Source organism: Perognathus longimembris, chromosome 16 (genome assembly GCF_023159225.1).
Source record: "Perognathus longimembris pacificus isolate PPM17 chromosome 16, ASM2315922v1, whole genome shotgun sequence".
Taxonomy (NCBI): Eukaryota; Metazoa; Chordata; class Mammalia; order Rodentia; family Heteromyidae; genus Perognathus; species Perognathus longimembris.
The window spans coordinates 3,048,852-3,067,468 of record NC_063176.1 but is presented as its reverse complement, the minus strand read 5'-3'; the positions used below and the strand labels follow the sequence as shown (position 1 = coordinate 3,067,468).

The following is an 18,617-nucleotide window of genomic DNA, read 5'->3' as shown; positions in this document are numbered from 1 at the left end:
AAGCGCTGTAGGTGGGTGCTGTCATGGCTGGGCGCGGACCGCATGCCCATGACCGTGGACACGCGAGCGCCCCGGCACAGCAGCACGTCGTCCTCCAGGCAAAGGACGGCCCAGCTCGGGTCGGTCGTCCCCCCGGAGCCCGTGCTGGGCGCGCGGCCCACTCCTGAGGCGGGAAGCCTCCTGCGCGGCGCCCCCCTCCCCGAGGTCCTTCCCAGGCCTGCCCGGCGGCACGCCGCCGCCTGTGGGAGCCGGGAGGGGGCACCTGCCGTGCGAGCGGGGCCGCCCAGGGCCCCGGCCGGGCTCCAGGGACCCCAGTCGGTCTGCCACGGTGGGGCCTTCGCCTTGCTGTCGGCGTGGGGAAGGAGCGGGTTAGGCAAAGCCGCTGCCGGCCCGCGGGAAGGATGAGGCCCGGATGGGATTGGGGGGCAGAGGCCCGGATGGGGATTGGGAGGCGGAGGCCCGGATGGGGAATGGAGGGCAGAGGCCCGGATGGGGATTGGAAGGCAGAGGCCCGGATGGGGATTGGGAGGCAGAGGCCCGGATGGGGAATGGAGGGCAGAGGCCCGGATGGGGATTGGAAGGCAGAGGCCCGGATGGGGATTGGGAGGCAGAGGCCCGGATGGGGAATGGAGGGCAGAGGCCCGGATGGGGATTGGAAGGCAGAGGCCCGGATGGGGATTGGGAGGCAGAGGCCCGGATGGGGATTGGGAGGCAGAGGCCCGGATGGGGATTGGGAGGCAGAGGCCCGGATGGGCGGATTGGGGGGCAGGGGCCCGGATGGGGACTGGGAGGCAGAGGCCCGGATGGGGACTGGAAAGCAGAGGCCCGGATGGGGATTGGAGGCAGAGGCCCGGATGGGGACTGGAAGGCAGGGGCCCGGATGGGGATTGGGAGGCAGGGGCCCGGATGGGGATTGGGAGGCAGAGGCCCGGATGGGGCCCGGATGGGGATTGGGAGGCAGAGGCCCGGATGGGGCCCGGATGGGGATTGGGAGGCAGAGGCCCGGATGGGGACTGGAAGGCAGAGGCCCGGATGGGCGGATTGGGGGGCAGGGGCCCGGATGGGGACTGGGAGGCAGGGGCCCTGATGGGGACTGGGAGGCAAGGGCCCGGATGGGGATTGGAGGCAGAGGCCCGGATGGGGATTGGAGGCAGAGGCCCGGATGGGGATTGGAAGGTAGGCTCGGATGGGGATTGGGAGGCAGAGGCCCGGATGGGGATTGGGAGGCAGAGGCCCGGATGGGGATTGGAAGGCAGAGGCCCGGATGGGGATTGGGAGGCAGAGGCCCGGATGGGCGGATTGGGGGGCAGAGGCCCGGATGGGTGGATTGGGGGGCAGGGGCCCGGATGGGGATTGGAAGGTAGGCTCGGATGGGGATTGGGAGGCAGAGGCCCGGATGGGGATTGGAGGCAGAGGCCCGGATGGGGACTGGGAGGCAGGGGCCCGGATGGGGATTGGAGGCAGGGGCCCGGATGGGGACTGGGAGGCAGAGGCCCGGATGGGGATTGGAGGCAGAGGCCCGGATGGGGACTGGGAGGCAGAGGCCCGGATGGGGATTGGGAGGCAGAGGCCCGGATGGGGATTGGAGGCAGGGGCCCGGATGGGGACTGGGAGGCAGGGGCCCGGATGGGGATTGGAGGCAGGGGCCCGGATGGGGACTGGGAGGCAGGGGCCCGGATGGGGATTGGAAGGTAGGCTCGGATGGGGATTGGGAGGCAGAGGCCCGGATGGGGATTGGAGGCAGAGGCCCGGATGGGGACTGGGAGGCAGGGGCCCGGATGGGGATTGGAGGCAGGGGCCCGGATGGGGACTGGGAGGCAGAGGCCCGGATGGGGATTGGAGGCAGAGGCCCGGATGGGGACTGGGAGGCAGAGGCCCGGATGGGGATTGGGAGGCAGAGGCCCGGATGGGGATTGGAGGCAGGGGCCCGGATGGGGACTGGAACGCAGAGGCCCGGATGGGGACTGGAAAGCAGAGGCCCGGATGGGGCCCGGACGGTGATAGGGAGGCAGAGGCCGGGACGGGGTCGGGTCGGGGGGTAAGGAAGGAAGCAGGCCGCGACAGCAGCCCCCGCCCCGCCCGCCCGGGCCTGGCGCCGGGGCTCCCTGCCCCCTGCGGGAACGCCGCCGCCGCCGTCCCCGGGAGCCGGTCCCCCCGCTGGGATCTGCGCTTTCCAGCGCCTCTCTCTCAGCCCCGGTCGTCGCGCCTTAACCGTTCCTCGTGGTCTCGGGGGGTCGTGGGGCTTGAACTCGCGGCCCGGGCTCCAGGCTGGCGGCCCGCCCCCGGAGCCCCGGCTGTACCAGTTGCCTTGCCTTCTCACCCCCAGGTTCTGCGGCGGGCTGATCAAGGACATCAAGAGGAAGGCGCCCTTCTTCGCCAGCGACTTCTACGACGCTCTGAACATCCAGGCGCTCTCGGCCATCCTCTTCATCTACCTGGCCACCGTCACCAACGCCATCACCTTCGGAGGACTGCTCGGGGACGCCACCGACAACATGCAGGTGCGTGCCACCCGCGGGGCGGCCCCGGCGGCGGAGGAGCGGACGGCCTCCCGGTGACTCAGCCGCCATCGTCCTCCTCCGGCCCCGGCCTGCGTTCCGCTCTGCTTCTGGCTCGCTCCCGTGTGGGTGTGGTTCGCTTTACTTTTCACCTTTACCCGTACAAGGGCCAAGCAAGGCATCAAAGAATCGGGTGACGGGTTTGCAAGCCTGGTGGTCGAGCTCACGTGTAGCAGCCAAGAGCTGATTCGTCTCCAGGTGACCAGGAGACCCAGGAGGCCTCATCAGTCCTACAGATTCCGCCATGGTAATCCTGTGCCTTTAATCATAACCACAGTGATCGGTTGGCTTGAAGGTGATGTTCACCTTCCTTTCCTATCAATAGCAGGCACGGGTGCAGGGAGAGAAAGCTGGTTACAATGTCCCTAACCAGTCAGAACACAGATACGATACCGGGTGTAATTTGATCTAGTTACTTACAAAAAAATAGGCCTTGCGTTGCATACTCAGGACAGAGGGGTGAATGAAACTGATATCGTCATGAAAAGAGCCCAGTTCATTCCCTTTTCAAACTCTGTCTTTCCCTTTTTAAAAAAAACACACGTTTATTTATTTTACTTTTATTGTCAGGGTGATGTACAGAGGGGTTACACCTCCTCAAACTTCTTACCTCCTCCCTCACTTTTCTCTCACCTTCCCTCCTCCCCAATCCCACCCCCCCCAGTTGTACAGCTGATTTACCGCATATTGTCTTGTAAGGATTGCTGTTGCAGGGGTTCGCCTTTTACTCTTATTAGTGCTTAGCAATGGAACCTTTCACAGGTTGCCAAGCCTACTTAGTTTGTTCAGTGTCATTAATTCCAAAAAATACTTTTTTTGTTGTTGTTGTTTTAACTCGGGGCCTTGTTCTTCTTCCAAGCCAGTGTTCTGTTGCATAAGCCACGAGCCTAGCCCTCCATAGTTCTTCTGTATCCCTAAAATAAAATGGAGGCTATATCCCAAGTGAAAAAGGAGAAACTACTTTAAGCGAGTGTATTTATCCGTTAGTCCCCATCTACTGCTATATAGCATTTGCCCCAAAACGTAGAGGCTTGAAACCACCATTTTGATGTTTCATGGATTTAGTGACCGATGGGCTCAGCCAAGTGGTTCTCTTTTTGGTCCCTCCTCTATTAACAATTAAGATGGCACTGGCTTCCAGATCCAAGAAACTCTTCAGCGTATTAAACCAGCTTAATCCTGAGTCCTCAGCGTAAAACTACTCATTGATTTTTTTTTCAGTTTAACGACAACAACAACAACACACACACACACACACACACACACGCACGCAATCATTCAGATTGTTAGCACCACTCAGTGAGTGCTTGAAAAGGTTGAAATGACCCACTGGCCTCTCTACTCACAAGTCTGGTGGACTCCTCACAGGACTTTCCCAAAAGGCAAGCTTGGGCTTCCTCGCACTGGGGACCGTGACGATTCCTAAGCACTCGGGCTTCACGGGAAGGAAGCGGGTACCTCCCCACGACTTGCTTATCCTCGCGTGAACATGGGCCCGAGATTGCTTGACCGTCCTCATTTTCAGAGAGAAACGGAGACCTTCAAGGACTCTGTGAAATCCTGTGACTCGCACATGTTGGCTTCGGATGAGCCATTTTTCAAGTCACATTGTGGTCGCTAAAGACCGTGTCGCTCCGGGTTGCCCAGGAGAACTGCAGCAGGGGCTGTAAAACCCAAACATCCCAAGAGGGCATCCCCCCCCCCCATCTTCGTTCCTGGGACACGATGTATAGCGGTAGTGCTAGCCATCGAAGTTCTATATAAACTGATCTATAGCTGAGTTGGGCAGTTATTTCTCAGCCAGTTTAGTGACTCAAGATCACGTGGGCAGATTGTTCCAAACACAAATGGAGACCTAAGCACCAGGGAAGCATGAGGTCAGAGTAAAGACAATTCAGGCAGCCATGTGCTAAGAACATGAAACCAAGAGAGTATCTGGGCGCCTGGGGCTTGCATGTGTAACCCTAGCTACTCGGGAGGTGGAGGTCTGAGGATCAGGGTTTGAATCCAGGCTGGGCAGAAAAGCCCGTGAGATTTTTATCTTCAGTTAATCGCCAAAAATATAGGTAGAACTCAAGCTAGCCGTGAGCACAAAAGCTCAGGGACAGTGCCCAGAGCCTGAGTTCAAGTCCTAGGACAAGCACAAACAGCAACAACGAAACAACAACCAAAGAGCCTTTTCTTTCCAAGGACGTGCTTTTCACTGAAAGAGGAGCACTGTGGCGCCGTGTGTGTGTGTGTGTGTGTGTGTGTGTGTGTGTGTGTGTGTGTGTTCTATGCCTTTTCGCACTGAGTTTCACCTGTGCAACCTCATGAGTTACTTAGCTGTAGAAGGCAGCAGCTGAGAGGAGAAGGACGTCAGAGGCGGTTTTGATTCCTTCTGTGTGAATCAGCATGTGAGTAAGTTTTTGGCAAAATGCTCTGTGGTGCAGCCGTATGAGCAACCTGGGACTTCCCCATGCTGGTGGGTTTAGTTATTCCCCGGGTTCTGAAAACTTCAGGAAGCAGAAATACATGAAGGATGTTAAGTAACAGTTCACTGGATGTTACTCTGGGGAGTTGAGATTCTAAGTAATGCAGACTTAGGATGACATTTCCCAGACATACTTGGATTATTGTGTTCAGAATTGTTGATAATTTCGCGGGACCTGTGAACACATTGTTTTTAATAGTCTCTGTGAGAGGTGGGAATGTGGCCTAGTAGTAGAGTGCTTGCCTAGCATGCACAGAGGCCTGGGTTCGATTCCTCAGCACCACATACACAGAAAAAGCCGGAAGTGGCGCTGTAGCTCAAGAGGTAGAGTGCTAGCCTTGAGCAAAAAGAAGCCAGGGACAGTGCTCAGGCCCTGAGTCCAAACCTCAGGACTGGCAAAAAAAAAGTCTCTGTGAGTGGAAATATTAAAGAGCCAATTTTGTCGCTTCCAAAAGCCTTTTCCTTAAAAAAAAAAAAAACCAAAACAGCAAACTACATTGATGAAGTCCTCCTCCTAGATTACAATTTTCCACTTGTAGAAGTCGTAGTGACAGCTGAAATACTGACAAAGAGTGATAAAGAATATGATTGTTTTACATATATATACATATATATATAATAAGTAACATCTAATACATTGTATATATAATATATTACATATATGACAAGCTATTTCATGGATTTGGTGCTAAGGCCCATTGCATTTCATATGTCAATGGCTGAGGTTAATTCATTCCTATTTATGGAGTGTCTACTACATGTTAGACACTATTTTAAGTACTTAGGGGTTCAGACAGGTGAGTAAAATAGGTAAAAATTCCATCCTGGTGTTATTTACAGCCAAGGGGGGTGTGGATGAAAGTCATCTTTTTCAGTGCCCCGGTGAGATAGCAGTAGCAGTGTGTCGTAGGTTTATTTAAGGGTTGAGATCTTCTGGCTCCACTTGGCTTCTTAACACCAGAGCCAGGCTGACAGGGTAACAATTGGCAAAGCCTGACATCATTTGCAGCGGTATCCCATGTTTTCCTAAACGAGGCAGTGGGTTCGTCTCTCAAGCACAGGCACCTCCCGTGAGTCAACGGAGAACAGTGTCTTTGCTTTTAAAGGCAGACAGCTCGAGGTGGTGCACACAGGGCTCTTATTGTCAGGCTACAAATAGACCCGGGCGCTGCGGAGAAACATGTTGTGAAAACACGGCTGAGTCACGGCGTGAGTGTTGTCTAAGCAGACTCCGCTGCCAGCTTCTCAGGAGGTCTTGCCTGTTTGAAGTCAGGAATTCACACTTAAGCCTTCATTCCAGAGCTGATGATACCTATGCAACTGTATCACGAATCTCCACTACATCTACCTAGTAGATAAAAAGTGTCTCTTATGTCCATTAGCCTAAATTAATGGTACAGAAGTGTTTTATTTGCCTACATGCACATCATGTACTTTGATCAGATTCTTAGACTAGTCTTTCTTAAGCGCTTCCCCTTTCTCCATCTTTAACAGTTTTTCGTGGGTTTTACTGGGCAATTTACAAACGTATATAAATGCCCCTTGAGTGTATTCCCTCATGTTCATCCTCTCATTTTCTCCTCCTCCTCTCCAAAGCAGTTCCCCCACTACAGTGGTGTTGTTATTAAATCATATATATCTTTTATGTCCATACCACGCGTTTATTATTTTACCTATTAGGAATCATCAGAAGCAGTTGTTCTTGGGAGTAGTATAGGTCATTTCCCATGAACCTATGTTCAAAATGAAAACAGCTAAGGTTGTGGTGGCTCCAAGTATTACTAAACTATAATGCCAACATAAATGATGGCACAAGAAATCCCCATTGTGGCATACATATTTTGTTCATCAGGAAGCGAGGAGAAAATTCTAGGACTTAACAAGTAGGTATTCACAGGGATCCATAAATTTCTTCTCAAGTAGACCTTATATTTATCTATGGTCCAACCCAACTTGTATGTATCGGCTTTCTGTCCTTAGAGTTAAACAATGAAGACTAGAACGTAAGCTTTCTGGAGTCCAGAAATAGAGCAACACTCTTACTCTTTTCAGCAACTCTCACACAAGTAATACTCTGGTTTCAGTGCTGTTACACAAACAAAAGATCTTTTTTCCTTACTTTTGTAAAATATATCCCTTATACAACTGAAGGTTCTATAACCATTCCTGCCTTGTCATCGCCTTGTATTCTCAGTTGTCAAGCAAGCATACCTCCCTAATCATCCAGATACTTCTAATTAAATTGTTAAAAAAAAAAACCAATGTATAAAATGTCTTCTACCAGAATTTATTATAAAGATTTTCCATTCCAAGAAATAAAAACTGAACAGACCCTTAATGCCAAAGTCAGTTAACAAATATTTATGGATCGTTTAATCTAAGGATAGGATACCAGTATAAAAAATACCTTTTCATATTTTGTAGCCAGTCTAGTGTTAAATTGTTTTTTCTGATCTTTATAGAATACAGAAAAGTATTTTTTTAAGTTAGAAAAGTATTTTAATTTAAATCCACATTTGACTGAATGACTAGCACCGTCTACAGTGAAGACTGAGTGAAGAAAGTAATTTTATTTTTTCAAGAGTAAATATAATCCTGTTTTCACAAACCTTTCAGCAAAAAAATGCAGTAAAATTTTTAGAATTCTGTGAATTTTGTGGTATTTATGGTGCCTAACAGCACATTTTGAGCGAAGTTGTCTCATAATAAAGAACATTTATAGCTGGCATCTCCAAATTTGAGACTTTATTTTAACATACTGCTGTGCTGAGAATTTTTAATCAATCTGCTTCAGTTAGAAATGTATCATTTCTTATGCACATATAATATTCCTCGACAATATAGGTTCTTACAAAGCCTATCCTATGCAATTTATAATAGCAAGATTAATGTAAATGGGTAATTTCTTTATTGAGAATTCCATAATAATTTCAATTTGCCTGAGTGTTGTACTTTGGCACCAAATGTATTTCCTGCTTGAAGTAACTTACACGAAGATGTGTTAATGGGTTCTAGCAGCAAATTCTAGTTTTAGAAAGTTATGTAAGAATAGTGTGTTAGAATGAAATAATCTGATTAATTTGATAGGCAAATGTAAGTCAGTTTGCTTATGACAAAAAGAAGAATTCTGTATTGATTATTTGTAAGTAAGCTATATTTGTTGTTGTTCTTTCCAGAAAGAAACTTTATTAAAGGTATGTGCTTTTCTTGTTTAAGTTCTGATTTAAACTTGCTTGGTTGAAATGGGTAATTTTCATTAGTTTAGTGCTTTCATTTGAAAGGTTTTTTTTTGTTAACTCTATATTTCTGGCCAAAAGTGATGATTTGAGGAGTATAGGAATTCCCAAATGATGCTACATTTGAAAGTTATTTTGTGTTTTGATGAACACAAAAACTTTTGAAAGTTATTTTGGGAATTGTTTTTCAGTGTGTTTTCTTCCCATCTTTTCACACATGTTTTTCCCACATGCCGTAATAGGTGAATATGTATTTATATACACATACATACATACACACAGATTCATCTGCGGGATTTTATATTATTTTATTTATTTATTTTTTTTGGCTAGTCCTGGGCTTGGACTCAGGGCCTGAGCACTGTCCCTGGCTTCTTTTTGCTCAAGGCTAGAACTCTGCCAACTTGAGCCACAGCGCCACTTCTGGCCATTTTCTGTATATGTGGTGCTGGGGAATCGAACCCAGGGCCTCATGTATACGAGGCAAGCACTCTTGCCACTAGGCCATATCCCCAGCCCCCATCTGCGGGATTTTATATAAATGAAATCATAGAGGCGTTATTTGGTAACACTAATACTTTATGTGCTTTATGGACATTTTTATACTTCAGTAGGGTATGTAACATAATTTTAAATAATGTCTGTACATGATACCTATACTATAATTTATTTAGTAAACCTGTTGTAAGACAGTTTTTCTTAGTTTTCTTTTTTTTACAAACAAAATTATGGTGCTTAAATCTATTTTCCTTGTTTTGTGCGTGTGAACTCAGGGCCTTGTGTTCTTGCTTAGCTTTCTTGCTGGATTCTGGTGCTCAAGTCTTGAGCCGCACCTTCACCTGTAGTTTTGTAGCGGTTGATTGGAGATTAAGACTTCCATGGCCTTTTCTGCCTGGACTGGTGTTGAAACTTGATTCTCAGATCTCAGCTTACAAGAATGAGACACCAGTGCCCAGCTTATATTTTCATTTCTTGAATGTGTATGTGTGCTAGTTTTTAAACATTTAATTAATATTTTACTTTTAGTTATTATTTATTCTTATATTTGTTATTCCTTTGCTGAAAAAGGATGTTTTATTCTTAGTTCAAATGTAAGTGAGTATCTTTCAACATTTTTATTGACTTACTTAAATTTTCTTTACATTTTTAGCCCTGGTAGATTTTCCTTTGGGGACATTTATTTTTTTTCTCATTACTTACAGTAAATGAGTGCATAATAAGTATATTTTCCTTTGCTTGCTAAAAGTACTACAAAAAGTTTTTATAGAATTACTATATATTTAACCTCATTTGTGATTTCTTTTGATATATGCATATATATTTAATTTTCATATAATTAAAAGCCTTCATTTTTTGGCGTATCTTCATGATACATTTACAGAGATTTTCCATAGCCCAAGAGTAGAACAATATTTACCTAGATATTTCAGCTCTTTTATGTTTTCCTTTAGATGTTTTTATCCATCTGGAATTGATTGTCGTGTAAAGTTCTCCTGGCACTGGGTGGTTCAGATACACATTCATAACGCTACAAAGAATGCCAGACCTCCGTGACTTTCATTCCATTCCCAACCAGGGATAGATGAACGCTGGGATCTTGGGGCTTATACGTTTTCTTCGAGTAGAGCGATAATTTGTCTTTCAAGCCTACCATTTTATCCAGTCCCTGCTGACGGGTTAAAGAGAAATTCTACTTATGACAACAGAACACATTAGGCAGAGTGTGTGGCAATACGATTTGGAGGCTCTGACCTGACAGATGAGAAATCACTGACTGATAGGCTGTAGCCCCACTGGTGAAATAATAAAAATATGAGGATCGTGTGTCTCATTTTCTTCCCTGTGTAGATGAGTGGTATGTATAACTGATTGTGAGTGCTGTTTTGAAGGAGGAGGTGAGATTGTTATGAATTGAATGGATCTCAAAGTTGGGCTACAGAAAAATCACTTGGAAACTTAAAAGAATAGGAGTGTTGGGCCTCATTTTCAGAGCAACTGTTTTAGTTGTTCAGAGTAGAAACGAAAAAAAGCTTTCTCTTGTAATGTTCTGGTGAGTTAAATTTGATTTGGATACTCACTCTGTTTCCTTCCTTACTTTTGACGATGTGGCTTGGGTTTATCTGGGGAACTGATATTAAACTCTTGCAGGTAATTCAGATTTCTCTGCCTGTTTCCAATGGCATCAGGCTGCTTCGTTTTTCTTCACTAAGCTTCATATTCAAAGATTCATCTAGAAAAAATTAATATGCATCATGTCATACAGTTCATACAGATGATCAGAAACATGGGCTAGGTTTTATTTTTAATAGCTAAAACAAAAAAGAAAGCCTTAAAAATGGCTTGAAGTATCACACTGATACTGGTAAGTGCTTTGTCATTTAATGCATTGAAAGAGTTCATTTTTCAAGTCTTACCGTTTCTCATACTATCAAAGAAGTAGAAAAGCTTTTGTTTTCTTAGGCTAGAGTGCTACTTCTCTTCTATAATTGGCTTCTTGCCCCTTGTATTATTTCATCTAGTCTCTCTAAACAGTGTGCAGCTATTAATCCAAGTAATAAGGCCCTTATTAGAAGTACATGAAATAACAAGTCATTCTATGGGATTATGTAAAGACAAGTTATAATGAAGTGAGCAGAATGCACTTTTAATTTTAATGTTTTATTCTCTTGAATGTGTGCTTGCTTTGAATTGGGCGTACCCTTGTCATGAGTAGCTCAAAGATGTGAAGTGCTAGTATTACACATCATGATGAGATTTTGCTATTTTTAGAGTCTTATTCCTATGGCACAATTTCTTTTATGCTTGATTTTTTTACTCTTTCAGGACTTGTCTTAATTTTCTTAAGCAGGGGCCATCTTTGGTCTAATTTTATAACCTTATACAAGCAGAGAAATAGTCTCAATTTGGTTTTGCATCTGGATTTTAATATCGCTCCTCTAAAATAAAATATATTATTATCAATGGTTTTTAATAAAAGAAGAACCTTTTTGTTGCGGTGCATTGATTGACTTGGTGGGCTCTGGGAGAGGCTGCCTATGAGAAGATCTCCCTCCTGAGACACACCTCCTCAGGTGACTACTCATCTATTCGTGCTGTTCTTGTGGACTTTCGATCACTGTTTGCCCGCAAAGGGAAGAAATTGTAGAAAGTGGAAGAGGGCAATGAGAAGCAAGAAAGGAAGGGAAACAGGTGGAATATTATACTTCTGGTTTGTTCTGGTCTTTATTCTTAATTTTGTATAGATTATGATTTTATTCAGTCCGAATAATCATAGTGTAAGGTGGGCATTGATTGTATAGAAAAGAGAGTACGCATTTAGAGGAGCAGCACGCAGAGCTGAGATTTAAACTTAGGTAGCCATGTTTCCAAGATAGATCTTTGTGGACTATAGGTCTTCTAGACTTTCTAGCCTTGCTTTTATCTTCCATATACATATGTACACTGTATATGTCGTCGCCCTGGATCAAAAAGATTGAATTCATCAGAATATGCTAAGCACTTCACAGATGCTGTCTGGTCTGAGGTGCATAACAATTTTATCAGGCATAAGGAGATTATGTAACTTGCTGAAAGTCCTAAATGGGAGAATTGATAGAGTCTAGATATCAACTTGGGATTGTCCAACTCTAGAGTAAGTTGCTTTACTATGTCACTTGATGTTTTTTGTTGTGGTGGTGGCTGTTGGACAGGAATGTAGACTTCAGATCACTTGCCTTCTGGTTGGTTGTTCTTTCTGTAGTGGGCATGGTCTGAGGAGAAATGGAATAAGGCGCAAGCTCAGCCAGAGACACCAGAACACTGTAGCTCTTGATGCCACCACACCTGACTTCTCAGGTGTAGCTGTCAGGTAGAGAACTATGTTTAATGATTTGTGGCTAGGAAGAGCACACATATCCATGGTGTGTTTACCTCTTTTTTTTTTTTAACATTGTAAACACTGAATATAATAAATCAGGAAAGTGATTTCCCACAGTTTATCTTACATGTGATTATTTTAAAAGTTTCTGTACTGCCAAGAAAAACGGGTCAAAATGGCGGTGAAAATAGTTCTGTTGCCAGGAATGCTAGAAGCATCTCTCTAAGTTTAAACAAGTTCCCAGTGCAATGTGTATAAATAAATCACCTGTCTCCATTTCAAATGTGTCAGCCACAGAATGGAAACTAGCGCTTACCCAAGGATCAAGTACTGAAATAAAAATAATCTGCTGTCGAATGGTCACATCGCTTCCATAAATCAAATCCGTTTTCTGGAAGCAGTCGGCTGCTGTCTTTCCTGAATGAGCAGCAGTGCCTTTTGACCTTTGATACGTGGACCCCTATGGGGTGTCATTTGGGCATGTCGTCTTCAGTTCTCGTAGCATCTCCTGAGCACGGGCTGAGCATGTGGAAAAGTGGTGGCCAGCAGGATGGGAGGAGGAGAAAGGGAAGAGAGAAGGCGCAGGAAGACCCGTTCCCTGCTACCACGTAGATTAGCGGCAGAGAGAGTCAACCTGAGGATCCTAAGTCTCCAGTGCCTTCCTCCTCCCTTACGCTCTCCTCTGGGCTCACTGTGAGCTCGGTGCCCATCTTGCACTAACGATGAGAAAGAGGCTGCCTGCATGCTCGGTGAAGAAGGACGCAGTGAACCTTGGCTCTCACCTGCCCCTGCTGCGCAGGTCATTCAAAGCCTTGAGTTTCATGTTAGCTCTGGGGAGCGGGGGAAAAGGGAAGATAGACAAGAATGGCGTGAAAAACCTACCATCTGCACATCAGAAGTGAAAACCTGCGTGTCTAAGAAAATGCTAGCCCACGGCGTACTTTTTAATCTTGGTTAGGCTGGTATATATTCCAAACAGTTCTCGAGTTTCTTTGCCTATTCATACCACTTGACCCTTCTGAAGCTCTGTATTTGCACATTCACGAACAGGACAAATGCTACGTGTGGGGCACAAGGGAATCCCCTTTCCGCCATCTGTGGGTAAACGCAGACTGCTCCGTTGCCCTCACTTGCTATTCAGATTCTGTCTCTATAAAGCACGAATGTAAATAATGAAATGACACCCTTCAGCTAAGCATTGGGACTGACATTCATGCAAAGTGACATCCCTTCAGTGTTCCTCCTGCTAGGCTTTTCTGTGGAGAGATGCTGTCTGGATTGTGTGAGTGGGTTTATTTGCCATCTTAATACTTGGCAGCTCTTGCTCTCTTACCCAGTTCAACACCGTTATTATCAGGAAATTTTGTAACTTTTAAAGCTACAGAATTTATTCACTGGAAAAAAGGTTTCCTTCATTGATTTTTTAAATGTTCAGATTCATAGCTATCTATGAATAAATGGCCTCTGTCATCTTTTTGCATTTAGAAATCATCCTTTGACAAAATAATATATATATACATATATATATATAGTTTTTTTTTTTTTTTTTTGCCAGTCCTGGGCCTTGGACTCAGGGCCTGAGCACTGTCCCTGGCTTCTTTTTTGCTCAAGGCTAGCACTCTGCCACTTGAGCCACAGCGCCACTTCTGGCCATTTTCTATATATGTGGTGCTGGGGAATCGAACCCAGGGCTACATGTACACGAGTTAAGCACTCTTGCCACTAGGCTATATTCCCAGCCCGATAAAATAATATTTTAAGTTTATTTTTTGCAAGTTTATAAAATACCTTCCTCCAAATACATATACATTTTTCTGACCTTGAAAAGAAGAGAGAACACAGAAAATATACGAGTTTGCCATTGTGCAAAATGTGGGGTCTGAATGAGGTGGTTGATTAAGAAAGGTAGGGTGATTTTGCAAGTCTGATATTCGGTGATTACTTATTTGCTTCTGTTATATTGAAGGAACAGGATGCATTGATTTGTAGAGCTGAAAGTAGAAAATGTAGCCATGGACGCTTAACTATTCATGTCACTGCACATTTATTTCCTATGAGATAAAATTCATTGAAGTTTTTGTGTAAGTTTATTGGACAATAAATATTAATGAGATCTTTTGAAATCGGTGTCTTAGAAATTACAGATGGAGCATTAATCATCTTTTGTCACCTTTGCTGCCCTCCTCATTTCAAAAGCTTCTCTCTAGGAAGAGTGGTTTTGTGCAAAAAAAAAAAAATGCCTACGATAAAGTCAGGCACCGATGGTTCCCATTTGTAAGCCCAGCTACTCAAGAGGCTGAGATCTGAGAATCACAGCTCAAAGCCAGCCCAAGAGACTCTTATTTTCAGTTAACTAGCAAAAATGCCAGAATGGAGATATGGCTCAAGTGGTAGAACATAGGCTGTAAACCAAAAGCCGAGCACGATCACAAAGCCCTGAGTTCAATTCCTGACTCCAGCCCATATACACACATACAAGTGCTGCCTTTGTGCACGATGCAATCAGGCTAAAACAAACACTGAAGGGATTGATGAAGGTAAAAACAAGGTCAACCCTACCCAATTGGTAGGGTTCTAGAAAGTGATTTCAGATTGAGGGCCTTCTGTAACATTTAACGATCAGAGACCCCTTTTACTTCCTACACACCAGCTGTGGAAGAATACAGCCACGGAAATAAGGAATGACTGAAATGTGTGGAAGGTAAAATAAATGGTGACGATCTTCACAGTAATTCTTTATTCTTATTGGTATGCTTGCTAATGGCCTCATGATATACCCATGCCCCTTCGTTTTCCTGCAGACTTCACAAATGGGAAAGCTGTGTTTCATTGACCATCTCACTTCTCTCTCTTTCAGGGTGTGTTGGAGAGTTTCCTGGGTACCGCTGTCTCTGGAGCTGTTTTCTGCCTTTTCTCTGGCCAGCCACTCACTATTTTGAGCAGCACAGGACCGGTCTTAGTTTTTGAGAGGCTTCTATTTAATTTCAGCAAGTATGTATATAAATGTAATGTATAATTAGAACTTTCTGATCATAGGACATTTCATCCAGATAAAGCACGGAAAAACAATCTGGCAAATCCAAGCATTAGTCACAATCCTGGGAGGGTAAACTTGGACCTTGATTACCAGTTACACAGTCCAGTACTTACCAGGCTCTTCTGTTGTGTTGCCTGTCTACTCCTTTCCCAATGACTGCCTTCCTTCATGTCCTGCTCTGTGCCCGAGGTGCTAATCCCTGAGAACTTTGTCTCCCCGCTTCCTGTGCCCTGTGGCTTTCAGTGGAACATGACGGGGGGGGGGCGGGGGAGAAAGGCCCTCGTGTGTCTGTTTCTCCGCACCCTTTTCTGCTTGAGCACAGCAGTCTGGCGGTCTTAGGTCAGGTAGCTCTTCCACCCTGGCTCTGGCCCTTACAAGGCTCTGGTAACTCCATTCTTCCTTGACCTTCTCACGTCTAAAGTTAGTATTGGCTTCTTGGTGTTGCTTGGTCACTGCCGTTCTTTGGTATACTTCTGTCGCTAGCCTGTGTATTTAGTTTCCCTCAGAATCCCATTTCAGAATGTCTTTTCCTGCTGTGAATGATCCTTAGTGGTATGCTAAAGAAATGACTTCAGCAAGCAGGGCTTGGTGAAACACAGTGTGGTAACGAAAAGGACTGGGGTGCTCTTTACTTGGTTCACAGCTCCTAATGCCAGTTCTAACATTCTTTGTTGACAATAACTGTCAAGGCACAATTTGAATAATAACAGATACTACTATGTATCAAGTATTATCCTAAGCACATTTTTATATGTTAGCTCATTTAATACTTGTAACAATCCTAGGATGTAGGGACTGTAGTAGACTTAAAGATGAGAAAGTAGGCCAGGAGTAAGTAAATTGCTACATGTTACATCTCTGTTTCATTGTGGGGCTGGGATTTGAATTCCTGGTTTCTGACTCAAGACACCACACCTTGTAAGGCATCGTAAGACACTGCTAGCAGACATGGCAACGATACCATTTTTTTTATGAATTTATGGTTATTTTAAGAAGATATATGCTGAATTAAGGGAATTATACACATTGATAGCACCCATTTAGAATTTATTATTGCACATTTTCAGCACTTTAATTTCAGAATAGTTAGTGCCTGTAATAAGTACCTCATAGACTCATTGTGTGTTCAGAAACAATCATAAGTTAAAGACAAGAATGAAGATTTAAGACTTAAAACAACCCATATTAAGAATTTCAGCAAGAGCCTTCTGAGAGCTTCAGGATCTGAATTTTAATAATATTGTGAATTTTCTGTAGGTCACTGTTACAAATCTCTTTTCTGTTCTAATTCTGAGAACATTGGAAGGAATCTTAGTCATGTCAGTTTATAGAAAGAGTCAAACAGTTTTTATATGTTTAAGAAAACATTTTGTGAGACAAGAAAGCCTTTGTGGAAAGATTAAACAAGCATGCATTATAAACAGGAACAAACACGCATAACCTTTGCAGAAAGATTTATTGGGTGAAATGTGATCAGAGCCTCAATCTACAGAAAATGTTTGTTTTAAATAATTGCAGGATAGAGATTATTTCCTTTCACTAAACCATTTCTTTCCTCACTTTCGCTTCTGTTTCCTGGTACTTGGTAATATTACATAGTTTCATGTAATTTTATTTGAACACAGTTGTAAGGCAATGAAAAACATTTGAGAAAACACGTTTTAAAGCTATCTTTGTGTAATGTGCATCAAACATTATTTTATTCACTATGCTGTGAACTCCTTCACTTCCTTTATGGAAGCAATGCTGATGTGCTGTTGGGATTCAAACGATTTCATAGGTCACGAATTCCCCAAGCGTGTTCCATCCATGGCTGGCTCATCAGATGATCCACGGAAGAAGCCTTCCTTGCTCCCCGCAACCTGGGACACGCTTTCTGCTATATCTCCCTTTTGATCATTTGTTTTATACTTCAGCACACTAAATAACCTTTGAAGTGTAGCAAGAAAACTTGATCTTGCTCAGATTTTGCCATTTGGGGAGACAGAGAGAAGTCCTTGTTTTGTAGTTTCAGCTAGTCCTTACTGCTGAGCGACTTGCATGAAAGTTTCTCATCTTTTATCACTTCCTTCTTGCTGCTCTAAGCATGCAGCTTTCATGATGGAATTCTATCGGCCTTCGTGATTTCAAGTCATTTTCATTGAACTGCTCCGGGAGCATGGAAGTCTCGTAGAGTAGCTACTCTGGAAGAGTGTCTAGGGTCTAAGATTGAAACTTGTGCATGCTGTTTCCCCTCGGTGCCCAGACGGATGGTATCCTAACCATTAGTTAGTTAGTGGATTTACTTGTCTTCCTGTCCTGTGGACATCCATTCTGTACCACTCACTGGCAATCTTAGAGTAAGATCAAGATGACTGTAACTTTCATTTTATCAGGGAAGCCAAAATAGGTGATTGTTTGAAACTTTTAAGAGAGCAGTCTGCTGTCTGCTAGCTTAGAAGTCCTAAGAATTATTTCTTAACTGACTTTAACCCTGACTCATGGCAAGATAATATGAATCATTTCAAATTCCTAGTTCATGCATGTTGTTCTATAGCATACTTGCCTCACAAGGACATACTGAGGAATAATCAGTAGGATTGTAGACATAAAGGGAACGGGAAAGCAATGGAAAAGCTGTCTTTTCTAGGCCTCAGAACATTTATAGACTAGAACTTTCTACAGGAGTATGCTTTGGCCCTGTCTTCTAATTCATGTGATTTGATGACAAGAAGGAACAAAAAACAGTAACATTAACACACCTTGAGCCCAGTGCCATGCGAAATAAAGAACCAAGAGAGTTCATGTCTGGCCCGGTCCTGCCACTGAAACCATGACTTTGGGTGAATGTCTCAACTCGTCTATAAAATGAAATACGGGTGGCGAGTTGGTATCTCTATCAGCTATCTGTTGTTCCAGAGAAACAGAACCAATGAGGTGTATATACAGAAAGACATTGATTACAAAGGGTTGGCTCACAAGAGTTTTACAGGTTGGCGAGTGCAGAAACCCACAGGGCAGCCTGGAAACCCAGCATTTCAGTTTGAGCCTGGAGGTTGGCTGCTTTCGAACCACAGAGCAGGCATGTTGCAGGTCAGGTTCAAAGCCAGTGTGCTGACGCTTCCTCTTTTGCTTCCGGAAAGGCCATGTTACTAACCCTTGTCTGATGAGATGAAGTTCATTGCACGTACAGGAGATATGCTTTATTCCAACCACACTGGCTTGAATGCTGATCTCCCCAAGACACCTCATAGAAATTTCCAGATACTGTTTGACCAAATAGCTAGGTACCTTGTCAGCAAACTGACACACACACACACACACACACACACACACACACACGCACACACACACACACACCCGTCAAACTAGCAAAGGAAACTTTAGTTCTAATAGCCTTCATTTTTATTTGGTACACGATCAATTATTTATAGACCATGGTCAGTCATTGTCTTAAGCTACAGGCATTCATTCATTC

General features: G+C 44.6%; 1 protein-coding gene across 1 annotated transcript in view; it reads left to right on the top strand.

Annotated features, from left to right (window-relative positions):
* The window catches only part of Slc4a4 (solute carrier family 4 member 4), a 178,948-nt gene that overhangs the window by 95,257 nt on the left and 65,074 nt on the right, over nt 1–18,617 (top strand). The window contains exons 9-10 of the mRNA XM_048364722.1: nt 2,327–2,501; nt 14,981–15,114. Of these exons, the coding sequence (XP_048220679.1) occupies nt 2,327–2,501; nt 14,981–15,114 (309 nt within the window). The remainder of the gene's footprint in view (nt 1–2,326; nt 2,502–14,980; nt 15,115–18,617) is intronic.